The sequence below is a fragment of the Furipterus horrens genome, unplaced genomic scaffold (genome assembly GCF_987537825.1).
Source record: "Furipterus horrens unplaced genomic scaffold, mFurHor1.1.pri manual_scaffold_13, whole genome shotgun sequence".
NCBI lineage: Eukaryota > Metazoa > Chordata > Mammalia > Chiroptera > Furipteridae > Furipterus > Furipterus horrens.
In genome coordinates this window covers 42,755,797-42,777,177 of record NW_028327183.1, presented here as the reverse complement: position 1 = coordinate 42,777,177, position 21,381 = coordinate 42,755,797, and the positions used below count along the sequence as shown (strand labels likewise).

The 21,381-nt window shown below is 47.8% G+C and overlaps 1 protein-coding gene across 1 annotated transcript in view; it reads left to right on the top strand.

Annotated features, from left to right (window-relative positions):
• Positions 1-21,024, top strand: part of LOC149994781 (myosin-14-like) — a 40,295-nt gene extending 19,271 nt beyond the window's left edge. Inside the window, exons 14-19 of the mRNA XM_090259086.1 lie at positions 35-172; positions 2,087-2,210; positions 2,772-2,943; positions 4,532-4,744; positions 5,273-5,417; positions 20,908-21,024. Of these exons, the coding sequence (XP_090115212.1) occupies positions 35-172; positions 2,087-2,210; positions 2,772-2,943; positions 4,532-4,744; positions 5,273-5,417; positions 20,908-21,024 (909 nt within the window). The remainder of the gene's footprint in view (positions 1-34; positions 173-2,086; positions 2,211-2,771; positions 2,944-4,531; positions 4,745-5,272; positions 5,418-20,907) is intronic.
• Positions 21,025-21,381: the final 357 nt, after the last annotated feature.

Sequence of the window (21,381 nt, the reverse complement as noted above, 5' to 3'; positions counted from 1 at the left end):
CCTGGGGCCTCACTCGCCCTCCTCCCCATGGCAGGAGCTGGAGTCTCACCTCGAGGCAGAGGAGGCTGCCCGGCAGAAGCTTCAGCTGGAGAAGGTGACGACGGAGGCAAAGCTGAAGAAATTTGAGGAAGATCTGCTGCTCCTGGAAGACCAGAACGCCAAGCTGGGCAAGGTCAGTGACCGTGACCCCCCGGGCAGGGGGCGTGGGCATGTTGGTGGGTGTGTGGGTCCCTCTGCCTGTCTGCCCCCAGTTCACCCTGCCACAGGGTCTGTGTCCCTCGCAGTCTGGGCTGTGTTTCCCTTGATCCCTGTCTCTCTCCTTGTCTCCCTCTGTCACATGGTCACTCAAGAAGGTGCTGACTGAGCAATGACTGTGTGACTGTGTGTCGTTACCTGTCACTCTATCACAAGACACCCCAGAGCCGCACAGCTGCAAACAGCCACCGTTTCATTCTATCCCGTCGTTCTGCAGCTCGGCCTGTGGCCCTCTCAGGCGGTCACCTCTCAGGTGGCCGGGGCTGGGTGTCTGGTGTCTCCGTGCCCCTCTGTGTGGCCTGTCTCCCCATGAGAGAGCCTGGATGCCTGGCACAGCTGCTCAGGGCCCCAGGGCAGGGAAGCAGAAGCAGTCAGCATCACCTCCATTGAATTCTGTCCATCAGGTGTTGGCGAACATTTGCTCTGGAAGGCCAGACAGTGAACATCTGCAGGCCACTCCGTGGCTGTCACGGCTGCTCAATTCTGCCATCGTGGCTGAGAGCAGCTCCAGACTGTTCACAATCAGACAGGCATGGCTGTGTCCCCATAAAACTTTACCTGTAGAAACAGGCAGCGGCCTGGGTTTGCCCTGCAGACCGTGCTGTGCAGACCACCAAGCTTAAAGCAGTCACGGATTCGGAGGCAGGGAATTAGACTCCACCCCAGTATGAGGGCATGGTGAAGGGCCTGCCGCCGTCTCGAACCAACCACGGCCAGGGCTGCGTTCGGCACAGGGGACGAAAGCCACCCATGCCCTCCCAGGGGAAAGGGATGCTACATGAGTCACCACAGGAAATAAGCATAATCACACTGTGTGACTTAGTTATAATTACTGTGGCAGGAAAGAACAGAAAACTGTGGAGAGGGGTGGCCTGATCTCTTCTGGGGGTGGTCAGGGTGGCCTCAGGCTTTCTGGAGGACCCATGCCTGAGCAGAGCTCAAGGATGCACAGGAGTTTTCTGGAACCTTCCTGTGGTGCTGTGGCTATTCTATCGTACTCTGTTCCATTTCCTTCTTTAAAAAGAAAAGATTTTATTTATTTAATTTATTTATTTATTTATTTATTTATTTATTTATTTATAGAAAGAGGGGACAGGAGGGGGGAAAGAGAGGGAGAGAAACATCAATGTGTGGTTGCCCCTCGCACACCCCCAACCGGGGACCTGGCCCACAACCCAGGCATGTGCCCTGACTGGGAATCGAACCGGTGATCCTTTGGTTTGCAGGCCAGAGCTCAGTCCACTGAGCCGCACCAGCCAGGGCCCATTTCCTTCTTTTTAAGGGTCGTGCTGACCCACTGCATGGATTTCTAAAACTGCTCTCAGTTTGGAAAGCACTGCTCTGGGCTGGTGCCTCGCAAACGCTCACGAGCACAGACCCGTGCACCTGGGGAGCCTGTGCAGCAGGCCCGGTGTGCGACCGAGACCCGGCTTCTCCAACAAGCTCCCATTTGAGGCTGACGCTGCCGGTCCACGAGCCACACTTGGGGCAGCAGCGAGGGTCCAGCACTCACACACGATGCCGCAGGCGTGGGTTGCAGTGTCGTTTACAAGAGCAAATGATTAGAATCACCCTCTGGGCTCATCCGGGGTTGGTGGTCAGTGAGTGGTGCTGTATTTCCAATAACGCGAGTCTGCACCGCAGTTAACAGGCATGACCGGGCGGGCTGGGATGGGTGTACAGACCCTAGACTAGAACGGAAGGGAGGAAGGGATTGGGGGCAGGAGGATCGGAGGGAATGGAGACAAGCAGACACCCCAAAGAGAACGATGCCTGAGATGGGGGTCAGGCAAGGGCTGCCCCTGACGGCCCCACCTCCCACGGCCCTCAGGAGCGGAAGTTGCTGGAGGAGCGTCTGGCCGAGTTCTCGTCCCAGGCCGCCGAGGAGGAGGAGAAGATCAAGAGCCTCAATAAGCTCCGACTGAAATATGAGGCCACGATGGCAGACATGGAGGGTGAGTGCCCTCCCGCAGTGGGCAGCCGTGGGGGGGCTGTGCATGCTCCCTGGGGACCCCTGGGGCCAGCCTCTGGTGCCACACGGAGCCTCAGTGGTCGTATCTGCTAAATGGGGGTAAGAAGGCTTGAGACAGTGGGTGTCCTCTTAGCTCTTACGTTGTTTCTTTCTCTCGGTGCCATTTCCTTGTCTTGGGTCTCTCCCTCTCTCTGACTGTCCCACTCACTGCTTCAGATGCTTTTTTGGTCCCTCTGCCTCTCTGTCTTTTGCTATGGACTCAGAAGCAGAAGCAGAAGGGATCAAGCGCCGGAGGCCGGTGGCCGGGAAGACAGGGAGGAGAGGGCAGGGCAGAGAGGCAGTAAGCAGGAGCAGAGGCCGTCCTTGGGGGCGAGGAGAAGGGGGCACTGTCTGAGGGTCTGGCCGGGAAGCTGGAAAGAGGAGGGAGATGCTGAGCCGAGTCTGACACCTGGCAAGTGCCGGGCCGTGGGTCTCCGCGGGAGCTGCCAGGCGTGGGGCATGTGGGTGTGGCGCCCGTGTGCATGGCCCCCACTCCCGTTTCCAGACCGCCTACGGAAGGAGGAGAAGGGCCGCCAGGAGCTGGAGAAGCTGAAGCGGCGGCTGGACGGGGAGAGCTCCGAGCTGCAGGAGCAGATGGTGGAACAGCAGCAGCGCGTGGAGGAGCTGCGGGCCCAGCTGGGCCGCAAGGAGGAGGAGCTGCAGGCCGCCCTGGCCAGGTGCGGGGTCGGGGTGGGAGGTCGGCGGGGTACGGAGCACTGCACCTGGCCTGCCAGCACGGGGGCTCACCCCAGCGAGGCCCTCCCGGGGGCGGGGCCGCTCACTGGCTGTGCACCCGCCACCCCCTCTCTGAGCCTCAGTGTCCCCTGTGTGAACTGGCCTTGACGAGAGCTCCAAGCCCACCTGCTTAAGGGAACGATGAAACTAGGCCCTGGTGTCTAGTAACTTGCATGGTTCTGGGTTCAGAACTGGGGCAAGAAAATGGGATTTCTCCCTCCCCTGCTCAGCCTCCCCTCACCGAGCAGCCCAGGTTCAGCGTGACTTGAGAAGCAGTCAGACCATCTTAGGCACCAGAATCATTATAATGACACATTCATGATTATTGAACACCTCCCATGTCCTAGATGTGGTGCTGGGCTTTTCAAATGCTTTTGATCCACGGCACTTTATGCAAACCGAGACACCCTTGACTGTAGGAAAAATGTGCTTCTTAGAACTGCTGGTCCAGGGAGAGTGTGTGTGTGTGTGTGTAAGGACACGCACCCTGAGTCTGACTTCTGGGTTCAAATCCTGGCTCCTCCCCTTTCTGGTCATGTGACCTCACCCAAATGACATCACCACTGTAGCTTCAGTTTCTTCCTCTATAAAGTGGGGGTTAATGTAGGAATTAAATAAGAAGGTGCTCATAAAATGCTTGGCACACCCTGAGCCCTCAGTAACTGCTGGGTGTGTCTGTTACCACTTTTCATTACTTTATTGTTTTGTTCTTGTTATATTTTTAATAGACTTTATTTTTAGAGAGAGGAGAAGGGAGGGAGGCAGAGTGGGAGAGAAACATTGATGTGAGAGAGAAACATTGATCGGTTGCCTCTCCCACGATCGGGGAAGGAACCTGCAACCCAGGCATGTGCCCTGACTGGGAATTGAACCAGCAACCTTTGCAGGATGATGCCCAACTAAGCCACACCAGTCAGGGCAGACTTTCCTATTCTCGATAAGGGGGATCATACAGCATTCTTATTAATTTTATTGCCATTCTCACGGCAGCCCGTGAAGTAGGGTGTTCATGCCTCTCACAGACCAGGAGCCTGCTGTTTAGAGAGGTTGTCACTTGCCAGGCAGGTGACCCAGCAGCGGATACAAACCCCTGTCAGCGCAACCCCCCGTCAGAGCTGCCCCTCCATTCCACTTCTCTTTGCAAGAGGCTGTGTTCTATAGAGGTTATGGGGCGGGTCTCCAGGATCAGCTCTGCCACTTGCTGACCGTGTGCCATGGGCACATGCTTTCCCTGCTCTGCGCCTCGGTTTCCTCGTCTGGCATAAGCGTTACCATAGAGCAAAGGGCTTGCACATGGCAGGGTCTTACTTAGCAAGTGTCCCTGGGATTAGTTAGTGTTGCTCCACTTTTACAGCTCAGAAATTGAGGCTCTGAATCCTGGAGGCACATGCCCAGGGGCAGAGCTGTGTGTGAACCCAGCACAGGTCCCCCCAAAGAGGCCACATCTGGCCTCTTCGCCCCCAGAAGAGGAGGCCTTCCCTGCCCCTTGCCTGCCTCTGTAACTAACTCCAAGGTCCTGTCTGCCCCCAGGGTAGAGGAGGAGGGCGGGTCACAGGCCCAGCTGCTCAAATCCCTTCGGGAGGCGCAGGTAGGACTGGCCGAGGCCCAGGAAGACCTGGAGGCCGAGCGTGCGGCCAGGGCCAAGGCAGAGAAGCAGCGGCGGGACCTAGGCGAGGAGCTGGAGGCCCTGCAGGGCGAGCTGGAAGATACGCTGGACTCGACCAACGCTCAGCAGGAGCTCCGGTGAGGCCCGGCTGCCCGGCGCCGGCACAGCCTGGGCACGTGCAGGGGCGGGGGAGGGAAGAAGGCCTTGGGTGCGAATTCTCCATCTCTACAGAGGGTTCGTCATTCAACAGTTGTTTACTGAGTACTAGCTCTGGACCAGCTGGGGACAGAGATGAGTCAGACCCAGGCATGGCCCCCAGGAACTCCCAGTCTCGGGGGAGGCAGATTTGGGCAAAGAGCAGACCCGGTCCAGAAGAAAGTGGGCTTTGATGGAGTCATGTAGCATGGTAAGAGAAGGCCCCTAAGCCGCCTCCACGGGAGGAAGTTCAGGAAGTCATCCCTGGGAAGGGGCCTTTTGAACAGGGTTTTGAAAGATGAGTAGGAGTTCACCCCTAAAGCCACATTCCCCCCTCGGCGTACACTGAGGTCCCATTCTTGGACAGATACAATAAACGGAAGCCCAACCAGTTGTTGGGGGGCTCCCCCATAGTCCCTGCCTTCCCCTGTTCTGAAATTCTGTTCCCTGCCCCTGTCCCCCAATCAAAGGTCCAAGAGGGAACAGGAGGTGACGGAGTTGAAGAAGACTCTGGAGGAGGAGACACGCATTCACGAGGTGGCAGTGCAGGAGCTGAGGCAGCGCCACACTCAGGCGCTGGGAGAGCTGGCGGAACAGCTGGAACAGGCCCGGAGGGTGGGTTACGGCAGGAGTGGGGGTGGGGCCCAGGGAGGGAGGGCAGGATGCTGGGTTGGAGGAGGTGTCCTTGGCAGGTTCCAGGCCAGCCCATCTGCCTGGGGTTCCTTCCTCACACATCCACGTCCTCGTTCCATCTTCATTCAGCATTCGCTGGGTGCGCACCAGCCGTGAACAAAACCACCAACGAACCTTTCCCTGCGGAGCTCCTGTTTTAGCAGGAAAGGCAGAGTGTAGACAATGTAAACATATTCATAATTGATACTGGGGTAATGAGTGCTACAGGGAAATGATGAACAGGAAAGGGGGATCAGGTGCTAAGTCAGGGGCTTGTGACTTTAAATAGAGGCCATGGAGGGGCTCTGTGAGAAGTGACATCTGAGTTAAAAAACTGAGGGAGCTGAGGGTTGAGCCATCCCAGCATCAGTGGGGAGGTGAGTTCCAGGCAGGGGGCATAACCAGTGCACAGGCCTTGAGGCAGGAATGTGCCTTGTTGTTTAAGGAATAGTGAGGACTTCCAGCGGGAATAGCCAGTGCAAAGGCCCTGAGGCAAGAACGTGCCTGACCTGGTTGGTGGGGAGAATCATAAATCTTTGCTTGTTTCTCTACCCTTCAGGTTGGGGCCTTCAGGTTGGGTGGGCTGGTGTGGGGCCAGCAGAGTACTCCCAGCAGCGACGGTGGCGGAGGCGGTCGGTGTCAGCGCCCGGAGCGGCGCCGTCCGCGGTGGGAGAGCGGGGACGGCGGCGGCGGAGGTGCTATCGACCACCGCCTCTCCGGCCGCCCCCGCTCCCATCGCCTCCGCCGCCGCCGCCGCCGCTCCGGCCGCTGCCACCGATAACACCTCCGCCGGCCGTCCCCGCTCCCACCGCCCCTCCGACGGCCTCTCCTACCTCTGCCGCCACTGGGGCCGGGGTCGGCGGCGCCTGGAGCGGGGGTGGCGGCTGTGGGACCGTGGCCGGCGGTGGCGAGAACGGGGGCTGCGGCAGTGGAATCGGGGCCGGCGGCGGCGGGAGCGGCGGGAGCTGGAGCTGGGGTGACGGCGGAGGTGCTATCGGCGGGAGGGCCCGGAGCGGGAGCGGCGGTGGCCGATAGCGCCACCGCCGACGCCCCAGGTCCTGCCGCCGCCCCAGCTCACACCGCCGCCCCAGCTCCCGCCGCCGCCGCTCGCGCCGCCGCCTCCGGCCCTGGTCCCACCGCCGTCGCCCCCACTCCCGCCGCCGCGGCCCCCCGACCCCATCCTAGCGCCGCCGCCCCGTGTCCCAGCGCCGCCGCTCCGGGCCCTCCCGCCGATAGCACCTCCGCCGCCGCCACCGGGTCCCGCCGCCGCCGCCCTCCGGGTCCCACCGCGGCCACCCCCGGGTCCCACCGCGACCGCCCCGCCGATCCATCGCCGCCGCCCCCGCCCCCGCCGACCCTCAGACGGCCTCTCCAACCTCTGCCGCCGCTGGGACCGGGGGCGGCGGCGGTGGGACCCGGGGCGGCGGCGGTGGGACGGGGGCCGGAGGCGGCGGCGCGAGCGGCGGCGGTAGCTGGGGCGTCGGCAGGACCTGTGGCATCGGCGGAGGTGCTATCAGCCACCGCCTCTCCCGCCGCCCCCGCTCCCGCCTCCTCCGCCGCCGCTCCGGGCCCTCCCGCCGATAGCACCTCCGCCGCCGTCCCCGCTTCTGTCAAAGACGCCGCCGCTGATCCGACAGGCGGCGCCACCGACCCCGCTCCCACCGCCCCTCCGACGGCCTCTCCTACCTCCGCCGCCGCTGGGGCCGTCTCCGCCACCGCTCCCGCTCCGGCCGCTGCGACCCACCGCCTCCGCCACCGTCGCTGCTGGGAGTACTCTGCTGGCCCCACACCAGCCCACCCAACCTGAAGGCCCCATCCCCGCGCCCCACCGTAGGCAAGTGACCTTACGCCCTGCCCTTTGTCCCCGCCCCTGGCTGCCACTGGCCGAGGGCTTCCTTTGGTAGGCGAAGATCGGCGCTGCCATTGGCCGACAGGGCCGCCGATCACTGCCCCTCTGGCTTCCTCCTCCCCTGCGCCCGCCCACCAGACTGCCCCGCCCCGGGAGTGCGTAGAGGCTCCAGTAGCATCTGCTGCGGCCGCGGGGCGCCCGGGACACTGGTGGCGCCCCGACCGCAGGGACCCGAAGCGGCCCGGCACCTGAGAGGCGGGCCCGAGCGCAGGTAGGCAGCGGGCCCAGGAGGCCGCGTCCATGGGCCCGCGACGACCGGGCGGCAGGGACCGCGCGCTCTGTTGGGGGCGCGGGGCACGGGGCGGAGGTGCCCGGGCGCGCGGTGCAGCGGAGCACCGTGGTGCGAGGGAAGGCCCGGCCCGCATCCCGGCGCTTGCGGAGCCACCCTGCGTACGCGGCCCGGCTCTGAGGCGGCGGCCGGCCGGGGCATGCCGGGGAGCCCGCGCTGAGCCCGGCCTCCGTCTCCCGAGCCCGCCGTGGATGGTGCCGCCGCCGGCCGCCGCGCAGCGCGCCGGACCGGGCCGTCGGGCCTCGCCGAGCAGCCGCGCCGACCACACACTTGTCACAAGTGGGAAAGATACATGTGTGAGGGGAGCTCCAGGGTCCTTGAATAGCCCTGTGGCTCCGCTTTTCTGTAGTGAGAAGTTACAGTGAAAACTGGGGCCACCGAACTGGGATCCTTCATTGCAGGAGGGCCAATTGCGTCTTGGAATGGCAGGGGCCAGGAATTTCCCGAGTCTGATTATTTTCCTTTCCCCACGGCAGGGTTACATGGGTGAAAGACTGTAGGTGCCTTGGGGGAGAGGCAGGAGAAAAATTAACAGTATACAGTTTGGGTAGTGTACTGGGGTCCTTCCTCAAGGGGTCTGCCGACTGGCTCAGTGAGGAACACAGTTAAGGAGCCATGACTCTTTGTGTTGGTGATTCAATTGATATTTCTGCTTACTTGACCTAGGACTCTTCTGCTTATATAGATTAAGTAGGAGTTTAATAGACTGCCCATGTTAGCCCTGACTGGTGTGGTTCAGTGGGCTGAGTGTCATCCTGTGAACCAAAATGTTGCTGGTTCAATTCCTGGTCAGGGCATGTGCCTGGGTTGCAGGCCAGGTCCCTGGCTGGGGTGTGTGTGTGAGAGACAACTGATGGATGTATCTCCCTCACATCTTTTTCCCCTCTCTTTCTCCCTCCTTTCTCCACTCTTTAAAAACAAATAAATGAAAATCTTCAAAAGAACCAAACAGACAGCTCATCTGCTTCTCTTCCAGGAGCACCATGATCCACTAGCCAGAGCCAAAGGCGTCTGTGAATGAGATTGTCCTGGTGATGCGTTTGGCTCCGCCACCCTCTGTCTTTGACGGGTGAGGACCATTATTTGGCCCCTGCCATTCCAAGACGCAATTAGCCCTCCTGCGATGAAGGATCCCAGTTCAGTGGCCCCAGCTTTCACTGTAACTTCTCACCACAGAAAAGAGGAGCCCCAGGGCTATTCAAGGACCCTGGAGCTCCCCTCACACATGTATTTTTCCCAGTTGTGAGAAGTGCGTCCTTTGGGTCCTCCTGGCATGGGTGGGCAGGTCCTACATGACAAACCCACTCTAACAGGCTAATTTCCCTCGATGTTTCACCTTCACTTAGTGCGCATCCCCTTTTGGTCCAACGGACCAAACTAACTGAGAATGCTTTCTAACCCCTCGAGCTACAACGTCAGGTCCAGAATCTCTGCTTAGTGGTCCTAAATTAATAAAGTCGGCCTGATCCACCTGGCCCAACTTTATGTTCATTCCACTAATATCCCTGAGCTTTTCTTTAGATAGGCCTATTCATATTTACTGTTTCTTCTTGCATCAATTTTATAGAAATTTGCCTATTTCATCTAAATTACGTAATTTGTTGGCGTATGGTTGTTCATAGTACTCATTTATACTTCTTTTTATTTTGGCAATGGCATTGGCGATGTTATTTCTTTTACTTCTGACTTAAGTAGTTCAAGTGTTTTCCCCTCCTTTATGCTTAGTTCATCTGGCTAAAGATTTGTGAATGTCGAGCTTTCAAAGGACCATCTTTTGCTTTCACTGATTTTCTCTATTGTTTTTTCTACTCCTATTTATTTCTACTCTAATCCTTATACATCCTTGTTTCTGCTCGCTTTGGGTTTACTTTGCTCTTCTTTTTCTGCTTTTCGAGGTGGAGAATTAGAGAAAGAATTTAAATTAACATAAGCATTTACAGTCATAACTTCCTTCCAAGCTCTGCTTTAGCTGTTCATCCCGTAAGTTTTGGTGTGCTGTGTTTCTGTTTTCGTCTGTCTCAAAGTGCTTTCAGTTTCTCTTATGATGTTTTTGACCCATTGGTGATTTAAGAGTGTGTTGTTTATTTTTCAGTTATTTGAGAATTGTCCAGCTTTCCTTCTGTTATTAATTTCTAATTTAATTCCCTAGTAGTCAGAAATGTGCTTTATAGGACTTCAGTTATTTAAAATTTAATGTAGCTTGCCTTATGGCCTACCAAATGGCTTATCCTGGGGAATTTTCCATTTGAGAACGGGGGAATGTGCATTTGAGAAGATGTATTCTGCCTGCTGAACACCTCTCTGTGCCTGTCTGTTAGGTCTGTTTGGTTTATAATGTTTTTCAGGTCTTCTATATCCTTGCGCATCTTCTCATTTTTCCTCTTTATTGAAAGAGGAATATTGAAGTCTCCGATAATTATTGTTGAATTGTGTATTTTTTTTTTTAGTGTTGTCAATTTTTGCTTCATGTGTTATGATCCTCTGTTAGGTTCATTATATATTTATAATGGTTATATCTTCTTGTTGGATTGACCTTTTCATTATAATAAGTTCCATTATAATGTGTAGCACTTTGCTTTAAAGTATGTTTGTTATTAGTACAGCCGTTGCCGTGCTCTTGTGGTTGCTCTTTGCGCGGTATATCTTTTTCCTCTTTTTACTTTAAACCTGTTTGTACCTTTGGGTCTAAAATGTAGCTCCTTTAGTCAGCATACAGTTAGGTCTTGTTTTTTATCCAGTCTTTCTCTCCTTTAATTGGACTGTTTAATCCTTTCACACATGGTACGCTTATTGATAGAGTTTAGGTCTGATATTTTGGTTTCCATGTCTCATATCATTTTTCTTCCTTTCTTCTTTACTGCTTTCTTTTTCATTAAGCAGATATTTTTATTGTGCTATGTTAATTCTTTTACTGGTTTTTTTAATCTATATTTTTTGAGACAGCTTCTTAGTAGCTTCTCTAGGTCTCCATTATAGATTTTACCAGACTCTACTTCAGATTTATAGTATCTCAGTTCCAGCAAAATGTAGAAATGTTGCACCTGTACAATTCTAGTCCCTACTCACTGTGTTTTGTGCTGTTGTTACATGTATATGTAGATGTATAATGTTTATGCTGCATGCCCATGCCCATCAGTACATTGTTATAATTATGACTTTTTATAGTTCTGTGTATTTTAGTGAAGCTGAGAGAATAGAGAAGAGCAAGTACTTTTATGGAGTTTGTTGTATTAATCCCTTTATTTAAGAATTTTGTTTTCTTTCTTTCTGTGAATTCAAATTGCCACCTGGTGTCCTCTCCGTGCTCCCTTGTCCCGCCCACTGTTACTGGGAAGTGTGCAGCTTTGTCCCCGCCTCCTGCTGTACACGGCTCTTTCTGTAGATTAGAGGTCCAAGAACACAAACACGCACGTATGATATATGTGTTATGTATGTTTAGATATACAACATGTAATAGATACATGTTTAGATATATATATATAATTTATATCTTCACATGTGTTTAGATATCTACAGGATGGGGTAAAAGTAGGTTTACAGTTGTTTGTGTGGAAAATAATAGAATAATTAGTAAGTGATAATATGAGAATAAACTCTGTGTTTCATGTACTCAGAACTGTAAATGTACTTTTGCCCTATCCTGTATATCAGTAATTGTTTTTAAGTCAGTTAAGAGAAGAAAGGACAAATGTGCATTAATATGGTATTTTGTAATTACATATGAAATTATTTTCATCAGAGCTCTTTGTTTTCTCTTGTGAATTGAACTACTGTATGGTGCCATTTGCTGATAGTTCGAAGAACTTCCTTCACAATTTCTTGTTCACTGGGTCTGCTAGAAGTTTCTGTTTGCCTTGTAATGTCCTAGTTTCTCCATTGATTTTGAAACATAGTTTTGCCGGATGTAATATTTTTAGCTGACAGCTTCTTTATTCAGCACTTTGAATATGGCCATCCCACTCCTTTGTGGTCACCATTGTTTCTGACTGGAAGTCAGTTTTTAAACTTATTGGGGTTCCCTTGTGTGCAAGGAATTATTTCTCTTTTGCTGCTTTCAAAATTTTCTCTTTCAACATTTTGACTATGATACATCTGAAGGTGAATTTCTTTGTGTTTTATCTTCTCTGGACTGACCTTGGTGAGCTTCTTGAATGTATAGACTAATGTTATAAAAAACATTTTGGGGAATGTATTCCGAGGCTCTGCCCAACTCATTATATGTTTATAATGGTTATATCTTCTGATCGGATTGACCTTTCTATTATAATATGTTTTATTTGATCTCTAGTAACATTTTTAAAAGTTCATTTTGTTTATTATTAGCATAGCCCCTGCAGCTCTCTTGTGTTTGTTATTTGCATAGTATATCTTTGTATTTGTATAGCATATAGATTGATGGGTGGTCGCATTTCTTCAGATACTTTTTCTTGTCCCTTCTCTCTCCTTCATCTGATGTTACCATTAAGCATAATGGTGGCTCATATTTCTCAGAGGCTCCGTTTATATTTTTCTCTTCCTCTTTTTCTCTCTGTTGGCTGATTCTGTCTTCTGCCAGCTGAAATCTGCTTTTGCGCCCCTCTAGTAAATTTTTCGTTTTGTTTATTTTGCTTTTCAACTCCAAACTTTTCATTTGGTCCTTTTAAATAATTTCTACCTCTATTGATATTTTCTATTTAATGTGACACTGCCATCATACCTTCCTTTGATTCTTTAAATGTTATATCCTTTTGTTAGTTTAACACATTTGTAATAATTATTTTTAAGTTTCTGTCCAGTCAACATCTGGCTGTCCTCAAAGGCAGTTTCTTTTGTCTGCTTTTATTCCTGTGTATAAATTACACTTTCACATTTCTGTGCATATCTTGCAAATTTTTTGCCGAAACTGGGCATTTATGACAACATAGAATTTTCTGCATTGCTTTTGAGTGTATATTGCTCCACAATTTGATCAGATTAAAGTCAGGCCTTTTGCAGAGGCAAGTTGCTGAAGCCAGTCTTTGAAGCTTGTTTCAAGCCCACGACAGTTCTGACCTGTCTCCCTGTCTTCCTTGAGTCTCTTTACTGAACTTCTAACTGATCCACCATTTTGCTCACTGCTATTCCAACGCTACACATCTTCTCTAACTGCCTCACAACAAAATCTTTACTATCTATCAAAATGCTTTTTAGCTTGAACTTTTCCACTCTCTGTTGCAAGTAAAGTCAGACTTTTTAGGGAGATAAATGGAGCTCAGCTCTCCGTTCCTACAGCCTGCCTCCCCACTGAGCAGAACTTCTGCACTGCTGCTCTGGAGCTGGGGCCGGGGACAATGGCCCACTGCCCTTGGAGCGGTATCCTTGCTCCATGAGCACAACTCTGAGCATAGTGGCAATCTCTGGTTTTCTTGCCTTACTTCTTCAACCACAGAGCCTCCACCCTACAAGTGAGCTAGGCTCAGGGTGACCTGGGCCAAGTATTATTGGCCTGCTATGTCTAGGGTAGATTTTGCACCTTATGAGTGTGGGGGAGGCCCAGACCTCTGGGTTTGGGGGACACGAACTGCTGACAAGCTGCTCCTCCCAAGGGGTAACTATATCCCTAGACTGAAAATGGGGTGAGAGTGAGCCCTGTCTTCCCGGCAACATCTGCCCACAGTAGAACTTCTTTCACACTGTGCTGGTGGATGGACAGGGTGGAGAGAGCCAGGTAAGGAGTAGGTTGTGACTCAAATACCACTGGCTTACTGAGATTTAGTAGGTTTTCGTGAACAAATGTTTCTCCATTTGCTGTATGCCTTTAGAAAAATTCCCAGAGACTTTATTATTTTTTTTTTATTTTTTATTTTTTTTGGTTTTTCAATTACAGTTGTCCCCTTTTCCCCCAATTTCTCTCCCCCACCCAGCCCACCCCCTCTCCCGCAATCATATCCCTCCCTGTTGTCTATGTCCATGAGTCTTTTATACAGGCTCTTTAATTAAACCCTTCCCTTACTTATCCCCCTTCTCTCCCTCTCCCCTCCCCCCTATTGACTGCTATTCTGCTCTTTGTTCTATTTATTTCCTTTGTTTGTGTTGTTCTTTAGTTTCCTGTATTAGGTGATATCATATGGTATTTTTCTTTCTTTGCCTGGCTTATTTCACTAAGCATAATTCTCTCTAGTTCCATCCATGTTGTTGCAAATGGTAGGAGTTCCTTCTTTCTTTCTGCTACATAGTATTCCATTGTGTAAATGTACCACAGTTTTTTGATCCACTCATCTACAGATGGGCACTTAGGTTGTTTCCAGCACTTAGCTATTGTAAACAGTGCTGCTATGAACATAGGGGTGCATAAGTTCTTTTGAATTGGTGTTTCAAGATTCTTCGGGTATAATCCTAGTAGTGGAGTCGCTGGTTCAAAAGGCAGTTCCATTTTTAATCTTTTGAGGTAATTCCATACTGTTCTCCATAGTGGCTGCACCAGTCTGCATTCCCACCAACAGTGCAGTAGGGTTCCCGTTTCTCCACATCCTCGCCAGCACTTGTTGCTTGTTGATTTGTTGATGATGGCCATTCTGACTGGTGTAAGGTGGTATCTCATTGTGGTTTTTATTTGCATCTCCCTGATGGCTAATGATGTTGAGCATTTTTTCATGTGTCTATGGACCTTCTGTATGTCCTCTTCGGAGAAGTGTTTGTTCAGGTCCCTTGCCCATTTTTTAATTGGGTTGTTTGTTTTCTTGATGTTGAGTCGTATCAGCTCTTTATATATTTTGGAAATCAGTCCCCTGTCTGTGATGTCATTGGCAAATATGTTTTCCCATATGGTTGGTTTCCTTTTCAATTTGCTGTTGTTTTCTTTTGCTGAGCAGAAACTCTTCAGTTTGATGTAATCCCATTTATTTATTTTTTCCTTTATTTCTCTTGCTTTAGGAGATGTATCCGTGAAGAGATTGTTACGTGAGATATCTGATATTTTCTTGCCTATGTTTTCCTCTAGGACTTTTATGGTGTCACGGCTTACATTTAAGTCTTTGATCCATCTTGAGTTTATTCTCGTGTGTGGTGTAAGTTGGTGGTCTAGTTTCATTTTTTTGCAGGTCCCTATCCAGTTCTCCCAGCACCATTTGTTAAAAGGCTCTTCTCACTCCATTTTATGTTCCTTCCTCCTTTATCAAAGATTAGTTGACCATAGAGGCCTGGGTTTATTTCTGGACTCTCTATTCTGTTCCACTGATCTATATGTCTGTTCTTATGCCAGTACCATACTGTTTTGATTACAGTGGCTTTGTAGTATTGTTTGATATCTGGTGTTGTGATTCCTCCTGCTGTGTTCTTCTGTCTCAAGATTGCCTTTGCTATTCGGGGTCTTTTTTGGTTCCATATGAATTTATGGAGTATTTGTTCTAGGTCTGTGAAATATGTCATTGGTATTTTAATAGGGATTGCATTGAATTTGTAAATTGCTTTGGGTAGTATGGCCATTTTGATGATGTTGATTCTTCCCATCCAAGAACATGGTATTTGCTTCCATTTATTTGTTTCTTCCTTAATTTCTTTCTTCAATGTTATGTAATTTTCAGAGTACAGGTCTTTTATCTCTTTGGTTAAGTTTACTCCTAGGTACTTTATTTTTCTTGTTGCTATAGTAAATGGTATTTTCTTTTTTGTCTCTGTCTCTGCTATTTTATTGTTGGTGTACAGAAATGCCTTGGATTTCTGTATATTTATTTTGTACCCTGCGATTTTGCCAAATTCACTTATTATATTGAGTAGTCTTTTAGTGGAGTTTATAGGATTTTCTAGGTATACTATCATATCATCTGCATATAATGAAAGTTTCACTTCCTCTTTCCCAATTTGGATTCCTTTTATTTCTTTTTCTTGTCTGATTGCTGTGGCTAGGACTTCCAACACTATGTTGAAAAGGAGTGGAGAGAGTGGACAACCTTGTCTCGTTCCTGAGTTCAGGGGGAATGCTTTCAGTTTTTGTCCATTGGGTATGATGTTGGCTTCAGGCTTCTCATATATAGCCTTAATTATGTTAAGATATGCTCCCTTTATTCCCATTTTGCTGAGTGTTTTCATCATAAATGGGTGTTGAACTTTATCAAATGCTTTTTCTGCATCTATTGATATGATCATGTGATTTTTGTCTTTCATTCTGTTTAGGTGATGTATTATATTTATTGATTTGCGAATATTAAACCATCCTTGCATCCCTGGAATGAAGCCCACTTGATCATGATGTATGATCTTTTTGATGTGTTGCTGGATCCTGTTTGCCAATATTTTATTGAGGATTTTAGCATCGATGTTCATCAGTGATATTGGCCTGTAGTTTTCTTTCTTTGTTGTGTCTTGACCTGGTTTGGGGATTAGGATAATACTGGCTTCATAGAAAGAGTTTGGGATTTTCCCTTCTTCTTGGATTTTTTGGAACAGTTTGAGGAGGATAGGAGTTAGTTCTTCCCTGAATGTTTTGTAGAATTCGCCTGTGAAGCCATCCGGTCCAGGGCTTTTGTGTGCCGGGAGATTTTGGATTACTGTTTCAATTTCCTTCTTTGTTATTGGTCTGTTGAGACTTTCCACTTCTTCTTGATTCAGTTTTGGAAGGTTGTATGTTTCTAGAAATTTGTCCATTTCTTCTAGATTGTCAAATTTCTTGTCATACAGTTGTCTGAAGTATTTTCTAACTATCATTTGTATTTCTGAGGTATCAGTCGTGATTTCTCCTCTTTCATTTCTGATTTTGTTTATTTGTGTCTTCTCTCTTTTTTTCTTGATTAGACTGGCTAGAGGCTTGTCGATTTTGTTGATTTTTTCGAAGAACCAGCTCCTAGTTTCGTTGATCTTTTGGATTGTTTGTTTAGTCTCTATGTCATTTAGTTCTGCTCTGATCTTGATGATTTCATTCCTTCTTCTTGCCCTAGGCTTTGTTTGTTGTTGTTGTTCTAGTTCTTGTAGCATTGTGGTTAGGTTTTTTATTTGAGATTCTTCTAGCCTTTTCAGATATGCCTGTATTGCTATAAACTTCCCTCTCAGGACTGCTTTTGCTGTGTCCCACAGGTTTTGGGTTGTTGTGTGCTCATTATCATTAGTTTCTAGAAATTTCTTGATTGCTTCTTTGATGTCATTGTTAACCCATTCATTATTTAATAGCATGTTATTCAATCTCCATGAGTTTGGGTGTCTTTGATTTTTTCCTCTGAGGTTGATTTCTAGTTTCAAGGCATTGTGATCTGAAAAGATGCTTGATATGATTTCAATTTTCTTGAATTTGTTGAGGCTTGTTTTGTGACCTATCATGTGGTCTATCTTTGAAAATGTCCCATGTGCACTTGAAAAGAATGTATATTTTGCTTCTTTGGGGTGAAAAGTTCTATATATATCAGTTAGATCCATGTGGTTTAGTGTGTTGTTCAATGCCTGTATATCCTTGGTGTTTCTTTGCTTTGATGATCTGTCTATTGTTGATAATGGAGTGTTGAAGTCCCCTACTATGAGTGTGTTGTTGTTGATATCCTTTTTGTGGTCTTCTAGTATTTGCTTTATGTATTTGGGTGCTCCTATGTTGGGTGCATATATGTTTATCAAAGTCATATCTTCTTGATGGATTGTTCCTTTAAGTATTATGAAATGTCCTTCTTTGTCTCTTTTTATTGTCCTTGCTTTGAAATCCATTTTGTCTGATATGAGAACTGCTACCCCGGCTTTTTTTTCCGGTCCGTTTGCTTGGAATATTTTTTTATATCCCTTTACTTTCAGTCTGTGTAAATCTTTTGTTTTGAGGTGTGTTTCTTGTAGACAGCAAATATGTGGGTCCTGTTTTCTTATCCATTCCGTTACCCTATGTCTTTTAATTGGAGCATTTAATCCATTTACATTTAAGGTTATTATTGACGTGTATTTATTCATTTCCCTTTGTACCTCTGTTCCTCTCCTCTCTTGTTTTTTCCTAGAACAGTCCCTTTAGCATCTCTTGCAATGCTGGTTTGGTGGAGATGTATTCTTTCAGTCTTCCTTTGTCTGAGAAACTCCTTATTTCACCTTCTATTTTGAATGAGAGCCTTGCTGGGTAGAGTATTCTTGGTTGTAGGCCTTTGTTTTTCATTGCTTGAAATATTTTTGACCATTCCCTTCTGGCTTGTAATGTTTCTGTTGAGAAATCAGTTGATAGCCTTATCGGAGCTCCCTTGTATGTTATTTGCTGCTTTTCTCTTGCTGCTTTTAGGATTCTCTCTTTGTCTTGGAATGTTGCCATTTTAACTAAGATGTGCCTTGGAGTGGGTTTTTGGGGGTTCCTCTTGATTGGAACTCTCAGTGCTTCTTGGACTTGCATAGCTTTTCCTCTCATCAGGTTCGGAAAACCCAGAGACTTTAGATTACTGTGTTTATAAATTTCACCGATAATGGTTATTCCCCTGGCGAGAGTGCTATGAGCTGAATCTGTCTCCTCCAAATCTATATACACTGAATCTTATCTCCCAAACACAGTGTTGTTAGTAGGTGGGGCCTTTGGGAGGTGACTGGGCGGAGCCCTGGGGGATGAGATGACTGCTCTATGAAAGGAGCCCCAGAGATACCCTTCAGCAAGCCCCCCACACCATGTGAGGGTACAACAAGAAGTCTGGGACCTGGTAGAGGTCCCTCATGACTATGCTGACAGCACAATCTTAGACTTCAGCCTTTCCAACTACGAGCAATAAATTTCTGTTGTTTTAAAGCTACCCAGTCAGTCGTATTTTGTTACAGCAGCCTGAACAGACTAAGACAGAGGAGGCGTGTGGAACTTCCCAAGCTGCCATTCTAGGAGTGCTGCTTGAATACTGCTGTGTTTCTGTGTTGACCTCCTGTCTAGGGATCTTGCTGAACCATCTCATTCATTCATTCATTTATTCATTCATTCATCTACTCATCAACTTAAATATTTGTTAGTTTAATTTCCTTTAGCTTTCTGTATAAATGAGCAGTGTCTCTCCAAAGCATAGCAACTCTTTCTGTTTTTTCAATCTTTGGCCTTCTTTAAAAAGATTTTATTTATTCTAAGAGGAGAAGGAAGAGAGGGAGACAGAAAAACATTGACATGAAAGAGAAACATCGATCAGTTGCCTCTCGCATGCTCCCCGACTGGGGACCAGGCCTGCAACCTAGGCATGTGCCCTGACCGGGAATCAAACCAACTGGTGGCCGTTCACCTTGTGGGACGATGCCCAACCAACTGACCAAAACTGGTCAGGGCAATCTTTTGCTTTTTTTTAAAAATCTTAGTGAATTGGGTAAGACCTTCCAAACTGTGGTCAACAGTAGTGGTTAAAATGTGTATCTTTGCTTTATTCCCTACCTTCTAAAATGTCTTCATTATGTAGTTTGTTTGCTATAGGTTTTTGAAAGATAAACTTCATATCCCTATCCTCTGAAGTTTTACTAAGAATGTGCTGACTTAAATAAAGTGATTTCTCATTATTTATTGAGATAACCATGACTTTTCTGTTTTAAATTTTGAAGTGGATTGATAGATGTTATAATGTTTAATAATCCTCCAATATCTGGGGTGAACTATTATGATGACTTATTTTTAAATATATGTTACATTCTGTTAGTCAGTGTTTTATATTTCTTTTCTTTACTTTTTTTTTGTATTTCTAAGTGAAATGGACCTACAATATTCTCTCCTTGTATTGTCCCAGTTTTGTTTTGACATCTAGATTATACATTTTTCCTTCTTCAACATTATTTTTTAAACTTTTTTATTGACTTTATTGAAGTGACATTGGTTGATAAAAGTACACAGCTTTCAGGTATACAGTTCTGTAATACATCATCTGTATATGTGTTATGGCTTCACCACCCCAAGTCAAGTAAACAACCTTTTTATTATTATTTCTTATTAGGCAACTTGTATAATATAAGGGTTATTTGTTGTTTGAAGTTTTGATAATACACACCTGTAAGTCCCTCTGTGCCTGGCTTTTGTGTCTGGGTGTGAGTTTGGGGAGAAGGCTTTTTATTACGTTCTCGTTTTCTTAAATATTATTTGTCTGAATAAGTTTTCCATTCTTTCACATTAAAATTTTTTCATTTTTATACTTTTAAAACAACATACCCATTGCTTCTGGATTCTGACGTTTTCTGGTGTTTGTTCACTCATAATATTTCCTTAAAATTATTAAAACATCTCCTATGTCTGTAGTTATTTTTCCCTTTCTACTTACTGTAGTGTTTATTTACATCTTCTCTTTTCTCTTGAACATTCTTCCCAAAGTGCTATCTTAAGACCATTTTCTATGAGCCAACTTTTGGTTAGTTAACCGTCTATCCTTTTTGATTGCTTGTTTTGACCCTTATTTTATGATTTCCACTCTCTTTATTTCTAAAAAGTCCTCCATAATTCAGCCTCAACACTGATGAGTTCATTAGACTCTTTCATATGTAAACAGCTTCTGAGAAATGCTCCATGTTGAAGAAAAACACAAATGTTTTAAAATATGGAATGATAATAGTCCTTAGAGATCATCTCTTTCATTGAAGGCAGATATTTGATGTGCTTATTTTGAAAGCATTTTACCACGTTCAACTTCCCCCCACGGAGGCTGAAGTATCCCCAGCACTCCCACCACGGCTCTCCTCGCAGGCTCTACCAACGGACGGCGGGTACAAGGAAAGGGAGCCCTGCCGTCCGGGATTGTTTTCGTACTTAAAGTGAGGTTCTCGGGTCAACAGCATGAAAATCACCTGAGTTTGTTAGAGACGTGGAGCCTTGGGCCCCCTCCAGTGTTCTGATACTAAATCAGAATCTGTATTCTAACAGCATCCTCAGAGGCATCGCTTGCACATTCAAGTTTGACAAGCACTTGGTCTTACACTTTCATGTTACAAGTGAGAAAGTGAAGGGCTTGAGAGGTAAAGTCATTTACTCCAGATTATGCACAAGAAGAGGAGTTTCATAGGATAATGAGGGGGAGAGAGAGAGAGAGAGAGGAAACCAAGAGTGTGGGAAATGAGAAAGAAAAGCAAGAAGAGACGGGAAGGCAGTGCCCACCCACGCACAGTTCATCTAAGGCCGACCTTTGCGCTTGTGGAAGAGCGGGGAGACGTTGTAGCCACAATAGCAGAAGTTTGTCTAGTGCGCTTGGTGACAGATTCGAACGGCTGTAAGAAAACACACTCAGGATTCAGTGACCCTCAGGGTCTTTTCCTGGCTGTAAGAGTAGCAGTAGAAACGCTAGAAAATGGAAAGGTGTCCTGTGGCCCTGGGGTGCCCAGGTGTCCCACAGCCCTGGGACCAGCCGTCCTTTCATCGTGGTGCTGCCTCGGACCTCCCGCCGTCCGCGGGCCCCTGCGCTGGCTGTGCGAGCCGCGGCCTGGGGGACGCGCTCATAAATCTGCAGTGACCCTACGCTGTCCGCACACACAGCTCCTTTCCAGGAACATGCGGGGTTATTTATGGCCGCCCATAGACTTCTCTGTAAGGTTTCAGCCCAGATGCAGGAGATGCATGTTCTATTTCTGTTTGACATCCCATGTCAGGAGTGAGCCCTGGGAGAGGCGTAAGTAATTCAGCATTGTATACAGAGGGTGAAGTTACGTGGTTATATATCAACACCAGGCACTGGAAGTCCTTGGAAATCAGGAGAGTATAATTTTAGAATGAATGTAATGAAAATGTAAAAAAGCGATCCATTTTTCTCTTCTGCTTCTAAGATGTGCCAAAAAGTAATTGGAAGAATTTTTCCAGTGTGGATGAGTGC